The sequence below is a fragment of the Bufo bufo genome, chromosome 2 (genome assembly GCF_905171765.1).
Source record: "Bufo bufo chromosome 2, aBufBuf1.1, whole genome shotgun sequence".
Lineage (NCBI taxonomy): Eukaryota > Metazoa > Chordata > Amphibia > Anura > Bufonidae > Bufo > Bufo bufo.
In genome coordinates, this window is record NC_053390.1 from 417006190 (window position 1) to 417021421 (window position 15232).

Below are 15232 nucleotides of genomic sequence, written 5' to 3' on the forward strand. Positions count from 1 at the left end.
ACCATTATATTGAAAGCCAAAAATAGTGCAAATACATTTTTATTCAGTTTCCCTATATGACTATACAGTATCAAAATATACCGTCATAAGACAAACAAGGTACACCATCTTTGAATTCTGTGGTTTTACGTATCTGGTCATAATGCTAAAAAAATCTTGAGGTAAATACATCCTCAGATGAACAGCACATGACAAATTATACCACATCATTATTTACTTAAAAAAAAACTAGGCCAAAATGCATAAGCTGTGTGTGAAGTAGTAAGTGCACCCTTACTGCTCCCATAGAATTAAGAGGGTAAGTGGCAACCAGGTGCCACCGAGGAAAGACTGGGTCATGCAAAACTGGGTCATGCAACAGGACAATGATCCCAAGCACACCAGCAAATGGCAGAAAAAGAAATTTTTATTTTGTGGAATAAATAATGGCACGGTTGAATCTGTTGGGCATGGCCGTTTATCTGAAGTTCTATGTATCAAATTTTAAGACATTCTAAGGGTCAGATGTTTTTTTTATGCCTCGATATGTAAAACCATAGAATTGAAAGACAGTGTACATGGCTTTTCTCAAGACTGTAGCCGTTTCCAGTTCTTCTTGCATACATGACACAAACGAAACAGAACATCTTAACAGATGTTATAATGAAGAAGCTCATGACTGCACTGGTTACATTCATGTTGGGCTCTTAAGCGAGTAAAGATAGAAGGGAAGAAGAACAGGAGAGAGGGAAACTTAGGGGATGAAAATGAACATTTAGGAGTGAGCAGAAAGGGAGGAGAACGGGATAGTGTGGCCTAATATGAAGCTTTAACACAGTGGTCTCTAACTGGTGACTCTCCAGCTCTTGTAAAAACCCTAAGACATTCTGAGAGTTTTAGTGCTGCAAGAGCTGGAGACCTATAGGTCAGAGACCACTTTTCAAATGACATTAAAAGGGATGTCCAGGGGGAACTACAACTAAACAGCCGATCTCATATTGATGGGCTATTCTGAGGATAAGCCATCAATATCGAAATCCTAGATAAGGCCCTTTTAAGGGAGCAGTTTGTAAAATGTACTTAAATCTACAAACGTCTTTGATGGTTTTCACGTCACTTGATTTTTGGCAAATGGCTGAAAAAGGTATAAAACAAAAAGTACTCCATAAACGTCCGGTCGTTCTTTCTTCACAAGGCGTCAACGCAGGAATGCAAGAGATTGGTTAACAAACAAAAATCCGGCTGCCTGCAGACGTCACTAGGGTTTCACTGATGCACACTTATCTACAGAGCTCCTACTGAACTTTATGAAAAAGAACTGTCTTCGGTATGCTCCAGAGATCTGTATAGTGGCGTCGGCTGGCAGCCAGCAACTAAACTGTTAACAGTAAAACCCAGGATTGTAAGGCTATGTTCACACTGCATTTGAGCCTTCTGTCGGAGGTGTATGTAGGAAAGTATTCACTGATGTACATCCACGATGACAGATTTTGACGTACACCGCTGTATAGCTATATAGTGGCATACAACATCCATAAGCATCCAAAGTAAACAAGCCTGATGGAGGACATTCTTTGGCTTCCACAGATGTAGGAAGGTTTTCCTGCATATTTGGCAGCTGTACACAGCAGAAGCAGTATGAATGTAGCCCAAGAGCAAGTTCAGATGTGGTAGTTTAATACGCAACAGAATTTGATGAAATCCACAGTTGCTACGTGTAGATTTTGAAGTGGCTTTTGCTGTGGTAATTATCCATAATGGAATAAGGATGGTGCAGACCAGACATGAAAACCTACAGCATGCCCTCACATCTGAAGTAAAAAAAAAAAAATCTCCAATCTATATGGTGTTGCATAATCTGCACAACAACAAAAAAAATCTGCAAAAATATCACATCTGAACGTGGCCTAATGTTAAACTCATTAGCACAGAATTTCCGATAAAATTTTTTTAAAAAAAGGCAAAAATAGCACAGCTGGTTGTTTATTCTAGTTGTCAAAATTAGGGCTCATACACACGGCCGTAGTTACAGTCCGCATCCGATCCACATTTTTTTTGCGGATTAGATGCATTCATCTCAAAGGGAGCCGCAAAAGATGCGGACAGCATTCCCATGCGCTGTCAGCATCCCCATGTACGGCCCTGCGGACAAGGATAGGACATTTTTACAGAAGTTAAAAAAGGTGGTTTGCACTCCGCCAGGATCATTGTTTTGCGGACCACAAAACACTTAAGGCCGTGTGCATGAGTCCTTACCGTCTACAAATCGACTCCATTGAATTTATTGACAAGATTTACCGTATCCATTTAAAACAGGTCCCGCATAACTCTTATGGCTCTTTTGTAAACGGAAGCCATAAAGAGCTAGTGTGAACAGAGGCTTGGGATCCTTTTAGCTGATGCTGGGCCATATTGTGTGTTTCAACAATAGAACAAATTAATCGGGGCCTGTTAAAACGGCCTTTACAAGGGCAGATGCAAAGTGTATGGGAAGATGAATGATCATTGGTTCCGAATACAGTTTGTATATTGTTGGCAATACATCCCTTGTTTACATGGGAAGAAGTGCTGCCAGCAAACAATGATTCTGTCACTGCATAAAAGATCTGCTCAGCCAACAAATGAGCGTTTGTCGGCTGATCGGTGGAGAGTTTAGATGGGCCACTGGTAGCCAGAACAGGAAACATCTTACCACCTGTTTTGGGAGTGCCGCTTTGCACAGCGCCTGTTGGATTCCCTGGAACATGAACTCAAAGACTCAGTGCCCAGGAACAGCCTGCAACACACTTCGGTGCTGTACGGACTATTTCCTGGGATTCATACTGTTGGAGCCATCCAGGAGGCCTGGCGCCTTATGAACTGTTTTAAGGACGCTATTTGGTTTGCTAGGAACCGGCTTATTCTCAGGAGGGAGAACAAGTCCATCCAGGACTGCCGCAGACTTATCCATAGTATGCTGCAGGACTACAACATCTCGGACGTCGACGAAGAAGAAGAGGAATAAACCCCTCTCCTTCCCCCTCTCCCCCCGTTTGTATTTGTCTTCTCAATAAAGCTAAGGGCATGTGATCCCCCACCCCTACCCCCTCCTTCCCACTTCCCCTTCCCTCATCACTGTCTAAATGCTTTGTTGGAAGGTTTTGTGATTGAATAGGTATGCTAGTGTAGCATTCATTGCGATGTATAGTGTGGGTTAGCCCGTGCTTTACATAACAATGCCATGCTCGCAAAGACGACTGTAAGTAATTTATTATGTACTGTTTCATGGCCTGTGCTGCGTCACAGTACTAATGTATGTAAGTATGATGACTGATCGTAATAAAGACGTTTCAATCAAAAAAAAAAAAAAAAACTGGTAGCCAGAACAAACGTTCCTACAAATATTCACTCCTGATCATCGTCCCATTTACAATCGTATTCTGGTACATACCGACTGATTAGGTAGGTTGTCAGTCTTTAATTCTCTGTGGTTAGAATACTGAATATAGACAGGCTGGCTGCGGAGATGAGGAGTGACAGGGGTGTAGTAATTCATCATAGTAATAGCTGCTTCTTCAGAAGCCATTTCCAAGAAGGCCTGAGATTGAAAAAAACATAGGAAAATATTACTGCAAAACCATACCGTAATACATACGTTTTCTTAATTCATTATTTCAATCTAGAATGCTGAATGACTAATTTGTTTTGCTTGCAGGTTAAAATACTGCTTAGAAAAAACATTTATCTAGGTAACTAATGGGTTATACTGCATCCTTTTCAAAGTAGAAGACTCAATGACCGATCAATGGCAAGTATTTGTGCTTTTCCAGTAAAACGTGGGTATGTAACGTATAAATAGCATATCTGCTGCATACAACAACCTACTTGTCTCCATTCTCACTAACTAGAATAATCCAATTACCAGAAGTGGTAACTAAGTAGGTTTGCTTTATTTTAAGCTTGTATGTACGAAAACACAAAGAAGCAGAAAAATGAAGAATCTAAAAAGAAAAATATAGCATACAGTAGTGCAATCACATGAGAAAGCTAGTCACGCAACTGGACTGTGCACATAGCGCATGTAATCAAAATTATTCACCAGTACATTGAATGGCAGGGCTACATTCACACAACTTCATATGAATAGACTGTTCACACTGGAGTCACATGCAGCCTGTGATGCCATTCTGTGCAGCTCTCAACTATCTACACACAGAAATGGAAATAAATGGAAAAAAATCAATAAAATAAAAAAATCAATAAAAAAAAATATAAATAAAATCTCCTCCACACACTTTGTATTGCTGTGTCCTTAACAACCCGAACTATACAATTATAGTATGATTTATCCCACATGGTGAACACCGTAAAAAAAAAAAAAATACAGTTTTTTGCTTATTATTGGCCACCAAGAAAACGGAATTAAAATTTATCTTATGCAATTGAGTCTTATGCAAAATGATACCAATGAAAACTTAAAGTCCCCCACAAAAATCAAGCCCTACACAGCTCCGTAGGAAAAATGAAAAAAAAAAAAAAAAAAAGTTATTGGCCTTGGAATGTGGCAAGGAGAAAACATTTTCTTTTTTTCCCAATAGGCCCCTTTCACACAAGCGAGTATTCCGCGCGGGTGCAATGCGTGATGCGAACGCATTGCGCCCGCACGGAATCCGGACCCATTCATTTCAATGGGTCTGTGTACATGAGTGCTTGTTTTCACGCATCACTTGTGCGTTGCGTGAAAATCGGAGCATGTTATATATTCTGCGACTTTCACGCAACACTGGCCCTATAGAAGTGAATGGGGCTGCATGAAAATCACGTTTTTCACGGATGGTTGCTAAGGAATGTTTTTTTTTTGTACCTTCAGTTTTTTATCAAGCGCGTGCAAAACTAATTAAAAATCGCATTGCACCCGCGTGATAAAAACTGAACGCGATCGCAGACAAAACTGAATGACTGTTTGCGAAATCGCGCAGTTTTCACTGAACGTATTCACAATCAATCCGGAGCTAATCTGCACACGCTCGTCTGCAAGGGGCCTTATTGTGGATAAGTAGTAAAGGCTAGTAAAGTAGTAAAAAATAAATAAATACAAAAAATACATATATATTTGGTATCGCTGTAATCGTACTGACCCAGAGATTAAAGTTATTATGTTACTTACGCCGCAAGATGAACGTCTTAAAATTTACAATGTAAAAACTCATTGGTGGTATTACTGTTTTTTTTCCATTCTTCCCCAGAAAGAGTTAATAAAAGTTAATCAATGATTATATGTAGAAACATAAAACACTAATCCAGCTCACCCGGTCTTGTTCACTGTATCTGTGCACAGTAACTACTGGAGTATCAGGTTTTCAGAACTGTAGTAAAACAAATCCAGACCCAGAAACAGAAACAATAAAATACAGTTTATTTCTTGAAAAAAATACAAAAAGTCCACATACAGGAGCCTACTCCCTGGAAATTGACTTTTTGTATTTGTTTCATGAAATAAACCATGGATTTTATTGGACCGTTTATGCTGCTGGATTTGTTCGGCTACAATAATTATTTGTACCTCAAAATTGTGCCATTAAAAACTACAACCTTTCAAAAAAACAAGTTCTGATATGACTACATAGACAGAAAAATAAAAAATAAAGTTGCTTGGTCGCCAAGGTGCAAAATGCAAACGGGGGACAGAGTTAAGAAAGCCACATGCATGTCTGGCCTCCTACTCTCTGAAGTGATTATTGGTGGAGAAAGGGACCCCCAACATTTCAATATGTGGGTGTCCTGATAGTGGAACCTGCATAAATTTCTCCGATGGGAATAGCCCTTTAAGTTTTAGGCTGAGGCTAAATGGCGACATGTGAAGATTGCCATGTTGCACTGCATGTGAACTACTGTGACACAAAGAGCACGAAAATGCGACATGGTTGTATTTTTGGTCGCAAGCAACTTGTCATAAACCAACACAGGCCACAATGCAACTTGTGGGAGACTGTGATTTGCCTGTGAACTTTCTGCTATTTGACTTTTTTAACAATTGAAGCTCTAAAATCACGTAACAGCAAGTTGTTTTGGTGACTCTTCTGAGACTTTTAGTCATGCAATACATGTAATCGTGTAGTGCCATTCTTGTTACGACCCTTTGAAGTTGTTCAGTATGACAATGTGGCCCTCAAACCAGAAAAGGTCATGAACCCCTAAGAGATCTATAGTGAATGCATTTTAATGGATCAAAACAGAACTGTTACGTGACCGCACTAGCTTTAATGGGATCTGTCATTTTAGAAAATTTTCATGAAATAAACCAACTCTGCTTGTCGACAACAAAAGAAATTGAATAGAATGGGTCTCAAATATGGTGACAAAAAGAAAAGTGTGCAAAAGTAGTAAAACTAATTATTCAAATTTGGTATCACCATAATGGCACTAATCTGCTAAATAGTAAACATAGCATTTCGACCACACAGTGAATGCAGTTACAATGAAACTCAATGAACAGGAAATTGCAGTATTGCTGGATTTTTTTTATCCTCCCCCACCCTACCAAACAAAAATATATTAAAAATATATTTTAAATATATTAATAAATTAAATATATTTTTATATTTTAAAAAAAGGTTAAAAAAAATAATCACTTGCTTCTTAAATGTTGGCTGTACTTTCAACAAACTTTGCATAAATTAATAGTACAGGCAACTATAATAAACCTTACAATATATTTTATTAGAGAAAAATACCTCTTTCTCCCAACTCTTAAATTAGTCTTGAGAGACAAACTGGATTGCCATCTCACTGATGGCTCAGATTATGGGCTGCCCATAGAAGTCTAAGGAGGGATGGGGAGGAAGTGCAGAGAAACACACACAGACATGCTGCCAGCGAACGTCTATGGAGATGGGAGGGATTAGAAGGAGTTAGTTGCGAGAGAGAGAAAATTGCATTTTGTTCTGATAAGATATATTTTAAAGTTTCTTATATTTTCCTGTACTACTAATTTATGTAAAGTTTGATGAAAGAACAGTCACCAATTAAGGCCAAATTAGATTCATCTTTAAAGGGGTTGTTTCATCATAGACAATGGGGGCATATCACTAGGATATGTCCCCATTGTCTTATAGGTGCGAGTCCCACACCTATATCGAGAACGGAGCCCTGCAAGGTGGTAGCTGCCATCATCAAGCCGGCTCCCTGTAGAAGTGAATGGGAGTGTACCGCGCATGCGCGGCCCCCACTCCCCATTCATTTCTATGGGGCAGACGGAAAAAGCAGAGCCAGCGATCGGCTATTTTCGCTGGCCCCATAGAAAATGAAGAAAATCACAGAAATAAGATAATAATGCACTTAGTAAAGTAGATGCAAAGTAGTCCTCACTCTGATATGATAAAATCCGAGACACCCAGCCAATATATTTTGATCAAAACACAACCGCGCCCGCCCACCAAGCGCCAAGGTGGTCTCAGGTCAGGCGGGTCCTATGCTAGACCTACCTAAGCCATTGGGCCTCTATGTTCAGGAGCGCAGACGCCGCACATATGGTGTGCTGCTCCTAGTCACCTCCATGTGCGTCAAGCAACCGATGGGAGGAGGAGCAAGCACACCTATATGTCCCCATACAAAATGAATGGAGGGCGGCTGCGCATGCGCAGTGCACCCTCCTTCACTTGTGGGGCTCCGTTCTCGATATAGGTGCGGGTCCCAGCGGTGGGACCCTCACCTATAAGAAAATGGGGGCATATCCTAGCGATATGCTCCCATTGTCAATGATGAGACAACCCCTTTAAGGGGCAAATTCTCAGGAGTTCTCATTTGCTAAAAGTTTTATAGACAATAAGTTGGGGATTGCATCGCCTATATTTTTTTCATTAATTAAAATGAATCATAATCATAGTCATCATAACCACCATCCCCAAACGACTATAATGCATTAATAGCTGAAGAAATACAGATATAAAAAATGTCATTAGTACTTTCACTCCACCACAGAAAGGCCAGCCATACTGTACACTTAAAGGGGTTGTGACAAGTTTTAATGTTACAATGCCCGGCAGTTCTAGAGAGAATGAATAAAGCAACAGGATGAATGCTTGACCTGCTGCTCCATCAGGATGATGGGGATCCCAGAACTTGGACCCTCAGCAGTCAGTTAGTTATCCCCTATTTTGTGGATTAGGGATGACTTTAAAAAATGGCAAACCCCTTTAACAGAGTTTTGGATTGTTCAATCCATCTCTCGAAATTAATTTAATACAAAGTTCATTAAAAAGTCATATGTACCCCAAACTGGCACCAATAAAAACTCCCACAAAAAACAGGCTCTCACATAGCTCTGTTAAGGGAAGAAAAAGTCATTGGTCTTTCAAAGCATTAATTCGTTTCAAAAATAAAGTTTTTATCAAAAGTAGAAAAACAAACGCTGTACAATGTGGTATCTGTGTCATGCTACTAATCTGCCGAATAAAACACAGTGAATGTCATAAAAACAAACCTTAAAAAAACCCAAAAAGGTGGAATTGCTTTTTTTCCCCACACCATCACCACAAAAAGGAAATGGTATACATCAGATATACCCCGAAATGGTGCCATTTAAAAATACGACTTGTCTTGCAAAAAACAAGCTCTCATACAGCTATGTCAACAGAAACATAAAAAAGTAAATGTCTTTTGAAATGCAGAGATCTAGAAATGAAAAAAAAAAAACACAAATTCAGTTTTTTTTTTTACATAGTATACCCATGTTGCAATATATCAAAAACAAAAAATAATAATGAAAGATAACAGAAATGTGCTTAAAACAGCAAAATATAATATATAGTACCTGGCTTTTACTTTTCAACATCAAAAGATTGGTAACTTTTCCAAAAGGTACACCTAATGAGATGATGTCAGCTTCTGTGACTTCATTTGGAACTTTGCGAATGTGGATAACGCGTGAAGGGGAACAGGGAGAGCGATCTCCTGTAAATTTCTTGCTATCGTTCCCATTAGCTGAAAAGAAAGAAAGAAAAATAGTCAATGCAGACATGTCTAATGTTTTCATTAAAGTGAAGCTACTGCTTAGAACTGAAATTCCAGCTTATGAAAAGGAGCTTCATTACATAAGGAAACAACATCTAAAATAACTAAATTAAATAACACCTAAAATATGGGGCTACAAACTATAGAAGAGCGTTAAATGACTGAAATAAAGCACCAGGCTCATAGAAAAAACAACATCACAATTTAATGGGCATCGTACAGTCTCCTAATAGCGATAGAGGACACAAATCCGCAATTTATGTAGCGCAATACAACATTTTGCTGCCTAGGCAAACTAAGGCTGTGTTCACATGACATTTTTGTCCCATGTTTAAACCATTTCTGACACGGCAATTTTCAGTTTTTTCCCTCTCTGCTTTTCTATAATGTTGGGAAGCTAAAAAAAAAAAATTTTTCTAAAAGTGGTGAAATTGGAAAAAGAATGCAATTCCACCATAGTTTTATAGGTTTTGTTTTGACTTGTTACCTTCATTCTCAGGTCAGCATGATTACTTCGATATGACATTTATATTGTTTTTCTTGCATTTTAATAAAAAAATAAATAAAATTGCGGGGCGATCTGTAGTATTTATGGATACCATTTTAGACTGTGGAAGACTTTTTGATTATTTTATATTCCATTTCTTTGGGAGGTGAAATGATAAACGTTTTAAAGACATGACAATGCCTATGATCTTTTTATTGTTTATTTATTTTTATTATGGGGAAAGGGGGGGTGATTTGAATTTTTAAAAACATTTTCTCACTTATTTCCATACTTTTTAAAAGTCTCATCGTGGGGAAGCTGTTCAGGTCCTGGAAGCGCAGCGTTTCCAGGGAAGGCTGTCTGAAATGTTGGTTTCACAAATGAACCACAGCATCTGAGGCGTTAAAAATGTCTTCCATCTTGGCAGAAATTAGCCCCCGGTGTCTGCTGTGTAAAAGAGCAGAAACCCGGCACCTAAAAGACTTGCTCGCTCTGGTTCAGGTGGTATCTTTAACCCTTAGGATACCAGAGGTTTTTTCAGGTTTACATTTCACTTCCCGATCTTCCTTTTGCCATAACTTTTTATTTTCCCGTTCACATAGCTTTAGGAAGGCTGATTTTTTTGTTGAACAAGTTGTACTTTTCAATGCCATCATTTAATATGGCATACAATGTAGTGGGAAGCGGGAAAATTTCCAAATAGGGTGGAATTGTTCCCACGGCGTTCCATTTGTAGCACAACTGACCTATGCCCTTCATTCTCTGGGTCAGTAAGATTACAATAATACTACATATGTATAGGTTTTTTATGTTTAAATAGTGTAAAAAAAAATAAAAAATGTAATTACCATATTCTGACCCCCATAACTTTTATATAGCTATATCTACTGAGCTGTGTGGGGGCTAATTTTTTGTGGCACAATCTGTAGTTTTTATTGATACCATTTTGGAATGAGTGACTTTTTGATCACATTGCATTAAATTTTTTTGGCTAAGAGAAGCAATGAAAAATGGCAAATTGACCGGCATTCAGGCAAGTCTTCCGTTTTTTTGGCCAAAGACAAAGCCGTAGCATGCTGCGGTTTTACCTTTTGCCTGGTCAGTCAAAAAGACTGAACTGAAGACATCCTGATGCATCCTGAACGGATTACTCTCCATTCAGAATGCATGGGGATAAAACAGATCAGTTCTTTTCCGGTATTGAGCCTCTAGGACGGAACTCTATGCCGGAAAAGAAAAACGCAAGTGTGAAAGTACCCTAATGAGTCCAGATTGCCATTTTTTTTTTCCTACTGCCCCCTGTTCCCCCCGCTGTCGGTGTTCAAAGCTCAAGTCCGGACTGCTGAGCCATGCTAACATAATGGAGAGGACTCCTGTGTGTATCCACAGCGGTCCTGATAAGGTATTTTAGTGCAGCTCTTACCGTTGACAGCAGAACAGGAGTAGTAGGAAAAAAATAATATATAGCGATCTGGACTCCTTATGTGCAGTACTAGCCATGGGTTACTGCAGATAATAGTCCAAGATCATGATGACAGATTCCCTATAAACATATCAGTCGCTACAGACTGGACATTAGCTGGTAGCAGACTGCAACAAAGGTATAGCCGTAAAATGCATTACCATATTTATTGAAAAACAAAAAATACAAACTTTCTTTTATACATTCCATACATAGTAAATACAACATTCTAGACAGACACACAATGCAATCATGCAAGTGGGAAAAAAATCTGGTGGGCAGAGCCTTTAGCACAAATTTACACTGACGATTTATCTAAAAATTTCCAGTCCTAGGTGTTTCAGGGTCACATATTTGATACACACTGCCTCTACCTTCTTCATAACCACGGCATATTAGCCCCTAAACCATGCCAGATGCAAAGCAATATAAAGTGTGAACCCCTCAACCGCCCCAGATCACTAATGTTGTTAAGAAGAAACTAGAACATTTTCATTGATCCCTAAATCATCCTAGAACACCTGAGATATTACCAATAGCCAGAAGAATTAAGCCACCCTAGACCACAAGATATATCATTCACCCTTAATCCACCCAATAGAATATTCTGTCCTCTATATAGCAGTATTATTTAGACACTGGGCACTTGTAGGGCAGTATTATGTGGTCAGTAAGTGGCTTACTTGTCCATTGTATGGTAGTATTTTTATTTTTTTTCAATGTATATTATACACTTGATTTATTAAATAATGACAACCTCAAAGTTTAGAGCACTTTTTCTGGTTTAATTCTCCTGCATGAAAATGCATGTAAATCTAAAAGTTTTCATGACAGGGAAATAGAAGTTTTGACAAATTATTTGCTGTGAGGCTTCATCTGGGTTTATTTCCATGGGTTAGGTTTATTTAATGACGGGGGAAGGTCTCATTTTTATTTTTTGGCGTTATTTACCGTACTCTAATATCAGCCCTGGATATTGAAATCTCAGATGCTAAATAAAGTATAGCACTGATGTACGTGGAAATATTAAATCACCAGGTAACACTTTATGAGCAAAGTAAATTACCGTAATAATCAGCACGTTTTAACACTATTTTTACCAGCCTTCCCTGACAAGGTGTACTGCATTTTTTATTTTATTTATATACAGTAGGACATGTCTCTCATCCAGTAAGAGAATTTCCCAGCATCTGGAACATTTAGCTAGGACTAATAAATTGCAAAATAGAAAATATCACTTCACGAGAGGCCAGCAAAGCATAGCATGCTGGGTCTCAAAGACTCTCACTGTACCTGTAGCTGGAGTGGAATGGCTCATGGTAAAAGGCCCGTTAGCGATACCAGAAGGGAGAAGCTCATCAGATGCCCGCTAAAAAATAAAGTAAAATAAAACAAATGCATATCAGTATAAAACAATTAAAAAAATAAAACAGCAAAAAAAAAATTAAAATTCAAAAAAAATTACTCTAATTAGGTGTTTGGAATTACATGTGAGAGTCTATGGGCACTGGGTTTACAAACTGTACTATTAAGCCCACATACAGGTGCCTTTTTGCCAAGTTTCCATGCAAATTTGTCAGGCTACTTTCACATCTGCGCTTTTAATTCAGGTTTTGACATCCGGCAGATGATGTCAAAGCCTGAATTGGGCCACTTTCACACTTGCGGGATCCGTGCTACCAGAAGTCCACCATGCGGGTAGAAGCCCGCTCCGGCCCCATTCACTATAATGGGGGCAGGCCGTAAGTACGGCTGCAGCATGGCAAACAAGCCAAGAGGCAGCCGGACAAAAACAGCAGCATGTTGTAGTTTTATTCCGGCCGCCTCTCGGCATGTTTGCCGTGCTGTGGCTGGACCTCCGGCCCGCCCCGCCCCCATTATAGTGAATGGGGTCGGAGCGACTTTCACGAGCACAGTGGACTTGCAGTAACACGGATCCGACAGGCTGCCGGAAAAGGCTACCGCAAGTGTGAAAGTAGCCTTAAAAGTATCCGTTCCATTTAATAATTCCTGATGGCTCAGTTTCAGCTGGATCCGGTTGTATTAAATCAAAACTGAACAAACTTGATCAGGCATGAAAATCATTGTAAGTCAATGGGCGCCTGATCCGTTTTTTTCTGTTACAAAATAAACGGATCAGACGCCATTGACTTACGGCTCATGCACACGGCCGTTGCTCCGCCGTGGAAGTATTGCGGCCCGCAATACACAGGGCACCGGCTGTGTGCACCCCGCATCACTGATGCGGACCCATTCACTTGAATGGGTCTGCAAACCCGGAGATGCGGTGCGGAATCACTGATCGAAACCCCACGGAAGCACTATGGAGTGGTGTTTCTGCCCGTGCCTCCGCACCGCAAAAAAATAGTGCATGCACTACTTTTTTGCAGTGCGGACCGTCGGATGCGGATCACAGACCCCATTCAAGTGAATGGGTCCCTGATCCGCATGCAGCTGCCCACTGCACCCACTCTACTTTAATTGACAGAACCAGATAGTCATCATAAGATCGTAACGTCTGGCAGTGGAGTGGCAGTTGCAGAGAAAGAAGAGCCGCTAGGTGTAATGGCACCGCCCCTGTTGCCCCTAGAGGCTCATTTGAATATATTAAAACATCATTTTTCTCAGCAATGCGGGGACATATAAACATGGGACCAACACAAATGCTTTAAGCTAATATTAGCACAGGAGTGTATGATACGATATGATGAGTGCTCCATACAACTGCAAAAAAATAAAATAAAATAAAAAAAGTCTGAAATTCTAAATCATGGATGCATAAAACACCATGCACATACGCTTTTTCATGAGAATCCGCCCTAGTTACGATAAATCCCTTAAGAGAATTTTCATTTTTGCGCTTTTCCTCCCCACCTTCCAGGAGCTATAACTTTTTAAAGGGCTTATTTGTTGCAGGGCATAGCTTGTATTAAAAACTGAAAAAAAAAATCTTTGTGGAGTGAAATTGTAATAAAAAAACAAAAAAACAAAAACAAAATGCAGTTCTGCCATGTTTTTTTTTGGTCTCGTGTTTGTGGTGTTCACATGACTACCTTATTCTTCAGTACCAAATATATGTGTCTCTTATTATGTTTTACTACCTTAAAAAGCATTGCCATATTCTGACAACCATAACTTTCTAGTTTTCAATTTTCAGAGCTGTGAAAGGGCTCATTTTTTGCACGATGAGTCGTGGTTTTTATTGGTACCATCTTGGAGTCCATACTAACTTATTGCTAACCTTTTATTAATTTTTCTTTTGTTGGGGGGGGGGGGGGGGGGGCAACATGACTAAAACAACAAATAGTCTATCTTTTTCCCGTTACAGTGTTCACTGCAAACTATAAATAGTCTTATATTTTAAGAGTTTGGACATTCTCAGACACTGTGACACATATTATGGTTATTTTTTTTATAAAAAGTGGGAATTGGGGTAATTTATTTTTTGAGGGTTTTTTTTTTTACATCCTTTTTAGATTGTACTTTTTTGTCATCTTAGGGGATTTTACATGCAACCTTCTCATTGCTTGTCCCGTAGACTGCAACAGAATGCTATTGGTATTTTCACTGGCTGCCTATCAGGCCGTGCCTAGAGCATGGAAATCCAGCAGGTTTGGATTACTGCCAACTCTGGTGTCACAGTAACTGGGGTCTCACCGCAGCCACATTCTTTTCTTTAATCATGTATAACTTTTATTGATTAAAATAAAAGTTTAACATATACAAATAGTGCATCGTTTCAGAATGATTTTTGCTAAGATATCCACATAGGTGGACAAATAAATAAACCGTATGATGCAAATACCCCTCCCTCCCCCCCAACTAACTGTCCTGCAGAGAGACGACTTCCACCGACCACATCTAAAAGAGTAGGCGCAATATGAAAAATATCCTATACATTGAAATGCAGAGAAATATATAATCAGGTGCGGCTGTAAAAACAGACCTAGAGCCATCTAATTTGCACCAATATGGACATTTGCCCTCTCAAACAATCCCTCGTCAACGCCATAGACACTAATCCAGGGACTGCAAACCAACCCTCCCATATCTTAATAAACTTGTCGGGGCATCTCCTTTTCAGGTAGACCCCCCCTTTCAAGCGGTTCACAAATTCCTGCCTGGTAGGCGGGCTACTCTGCATCCAATGTTTAGCTATCAACACTCTGGCCTGGAAAAGCATTCTTTGAATACACAAGGATATTTTATCAAGTCCTGGTGAATCTAAAATTCCCAGCACACGGACCCTAGGGTCCCCCTTGTATCTGTATCTGAGTTGTTTTAGCAATGATCCTTATTACTCCTTCCCAGCA

At 39.5% G+C, this 15232-nt stretch overlaps 1 protein-coding gene across 7 annotated transcripts in view; it reads right to left on the reverse strand.

Moving 5' to 3' along the window:
- The window catches only part of PTBP3 (polypyrimidine tract binding protein 3), a 184501-nt gene that overhangs the window by 32685 nt on the left and 136584 nt on the right, over positions 1-15232 (reverse strand). For 4 of the 7 annotated variants that reach the window (XM_040417312.1, XM_040417311.1, XM_040417310.1 and 1 more), the window contains 3 exons: positions 12213-12288; positions 8771-8940; positions 3410-3556 (listed from right to left, as the gene is read on the reverse strand). In XM_040417312.1, the coding sequence (XP_040273246.1) occupies positions 3410-3556; positions 8771-8940; positions 12213-12237 (342 nt within the window). In that variant the 5' untranslated portion in view covers positions 12238-12288. The remainder of the gene's footprint in view (positions 1-3409; positions 3557-8770; positions 8941-12212; positions 12289-15232) is intronic. The other 3 variants (XM_040417314.1, XM_040417313.1, XM_040417315.1) reach the window with 1 other exon arrangement.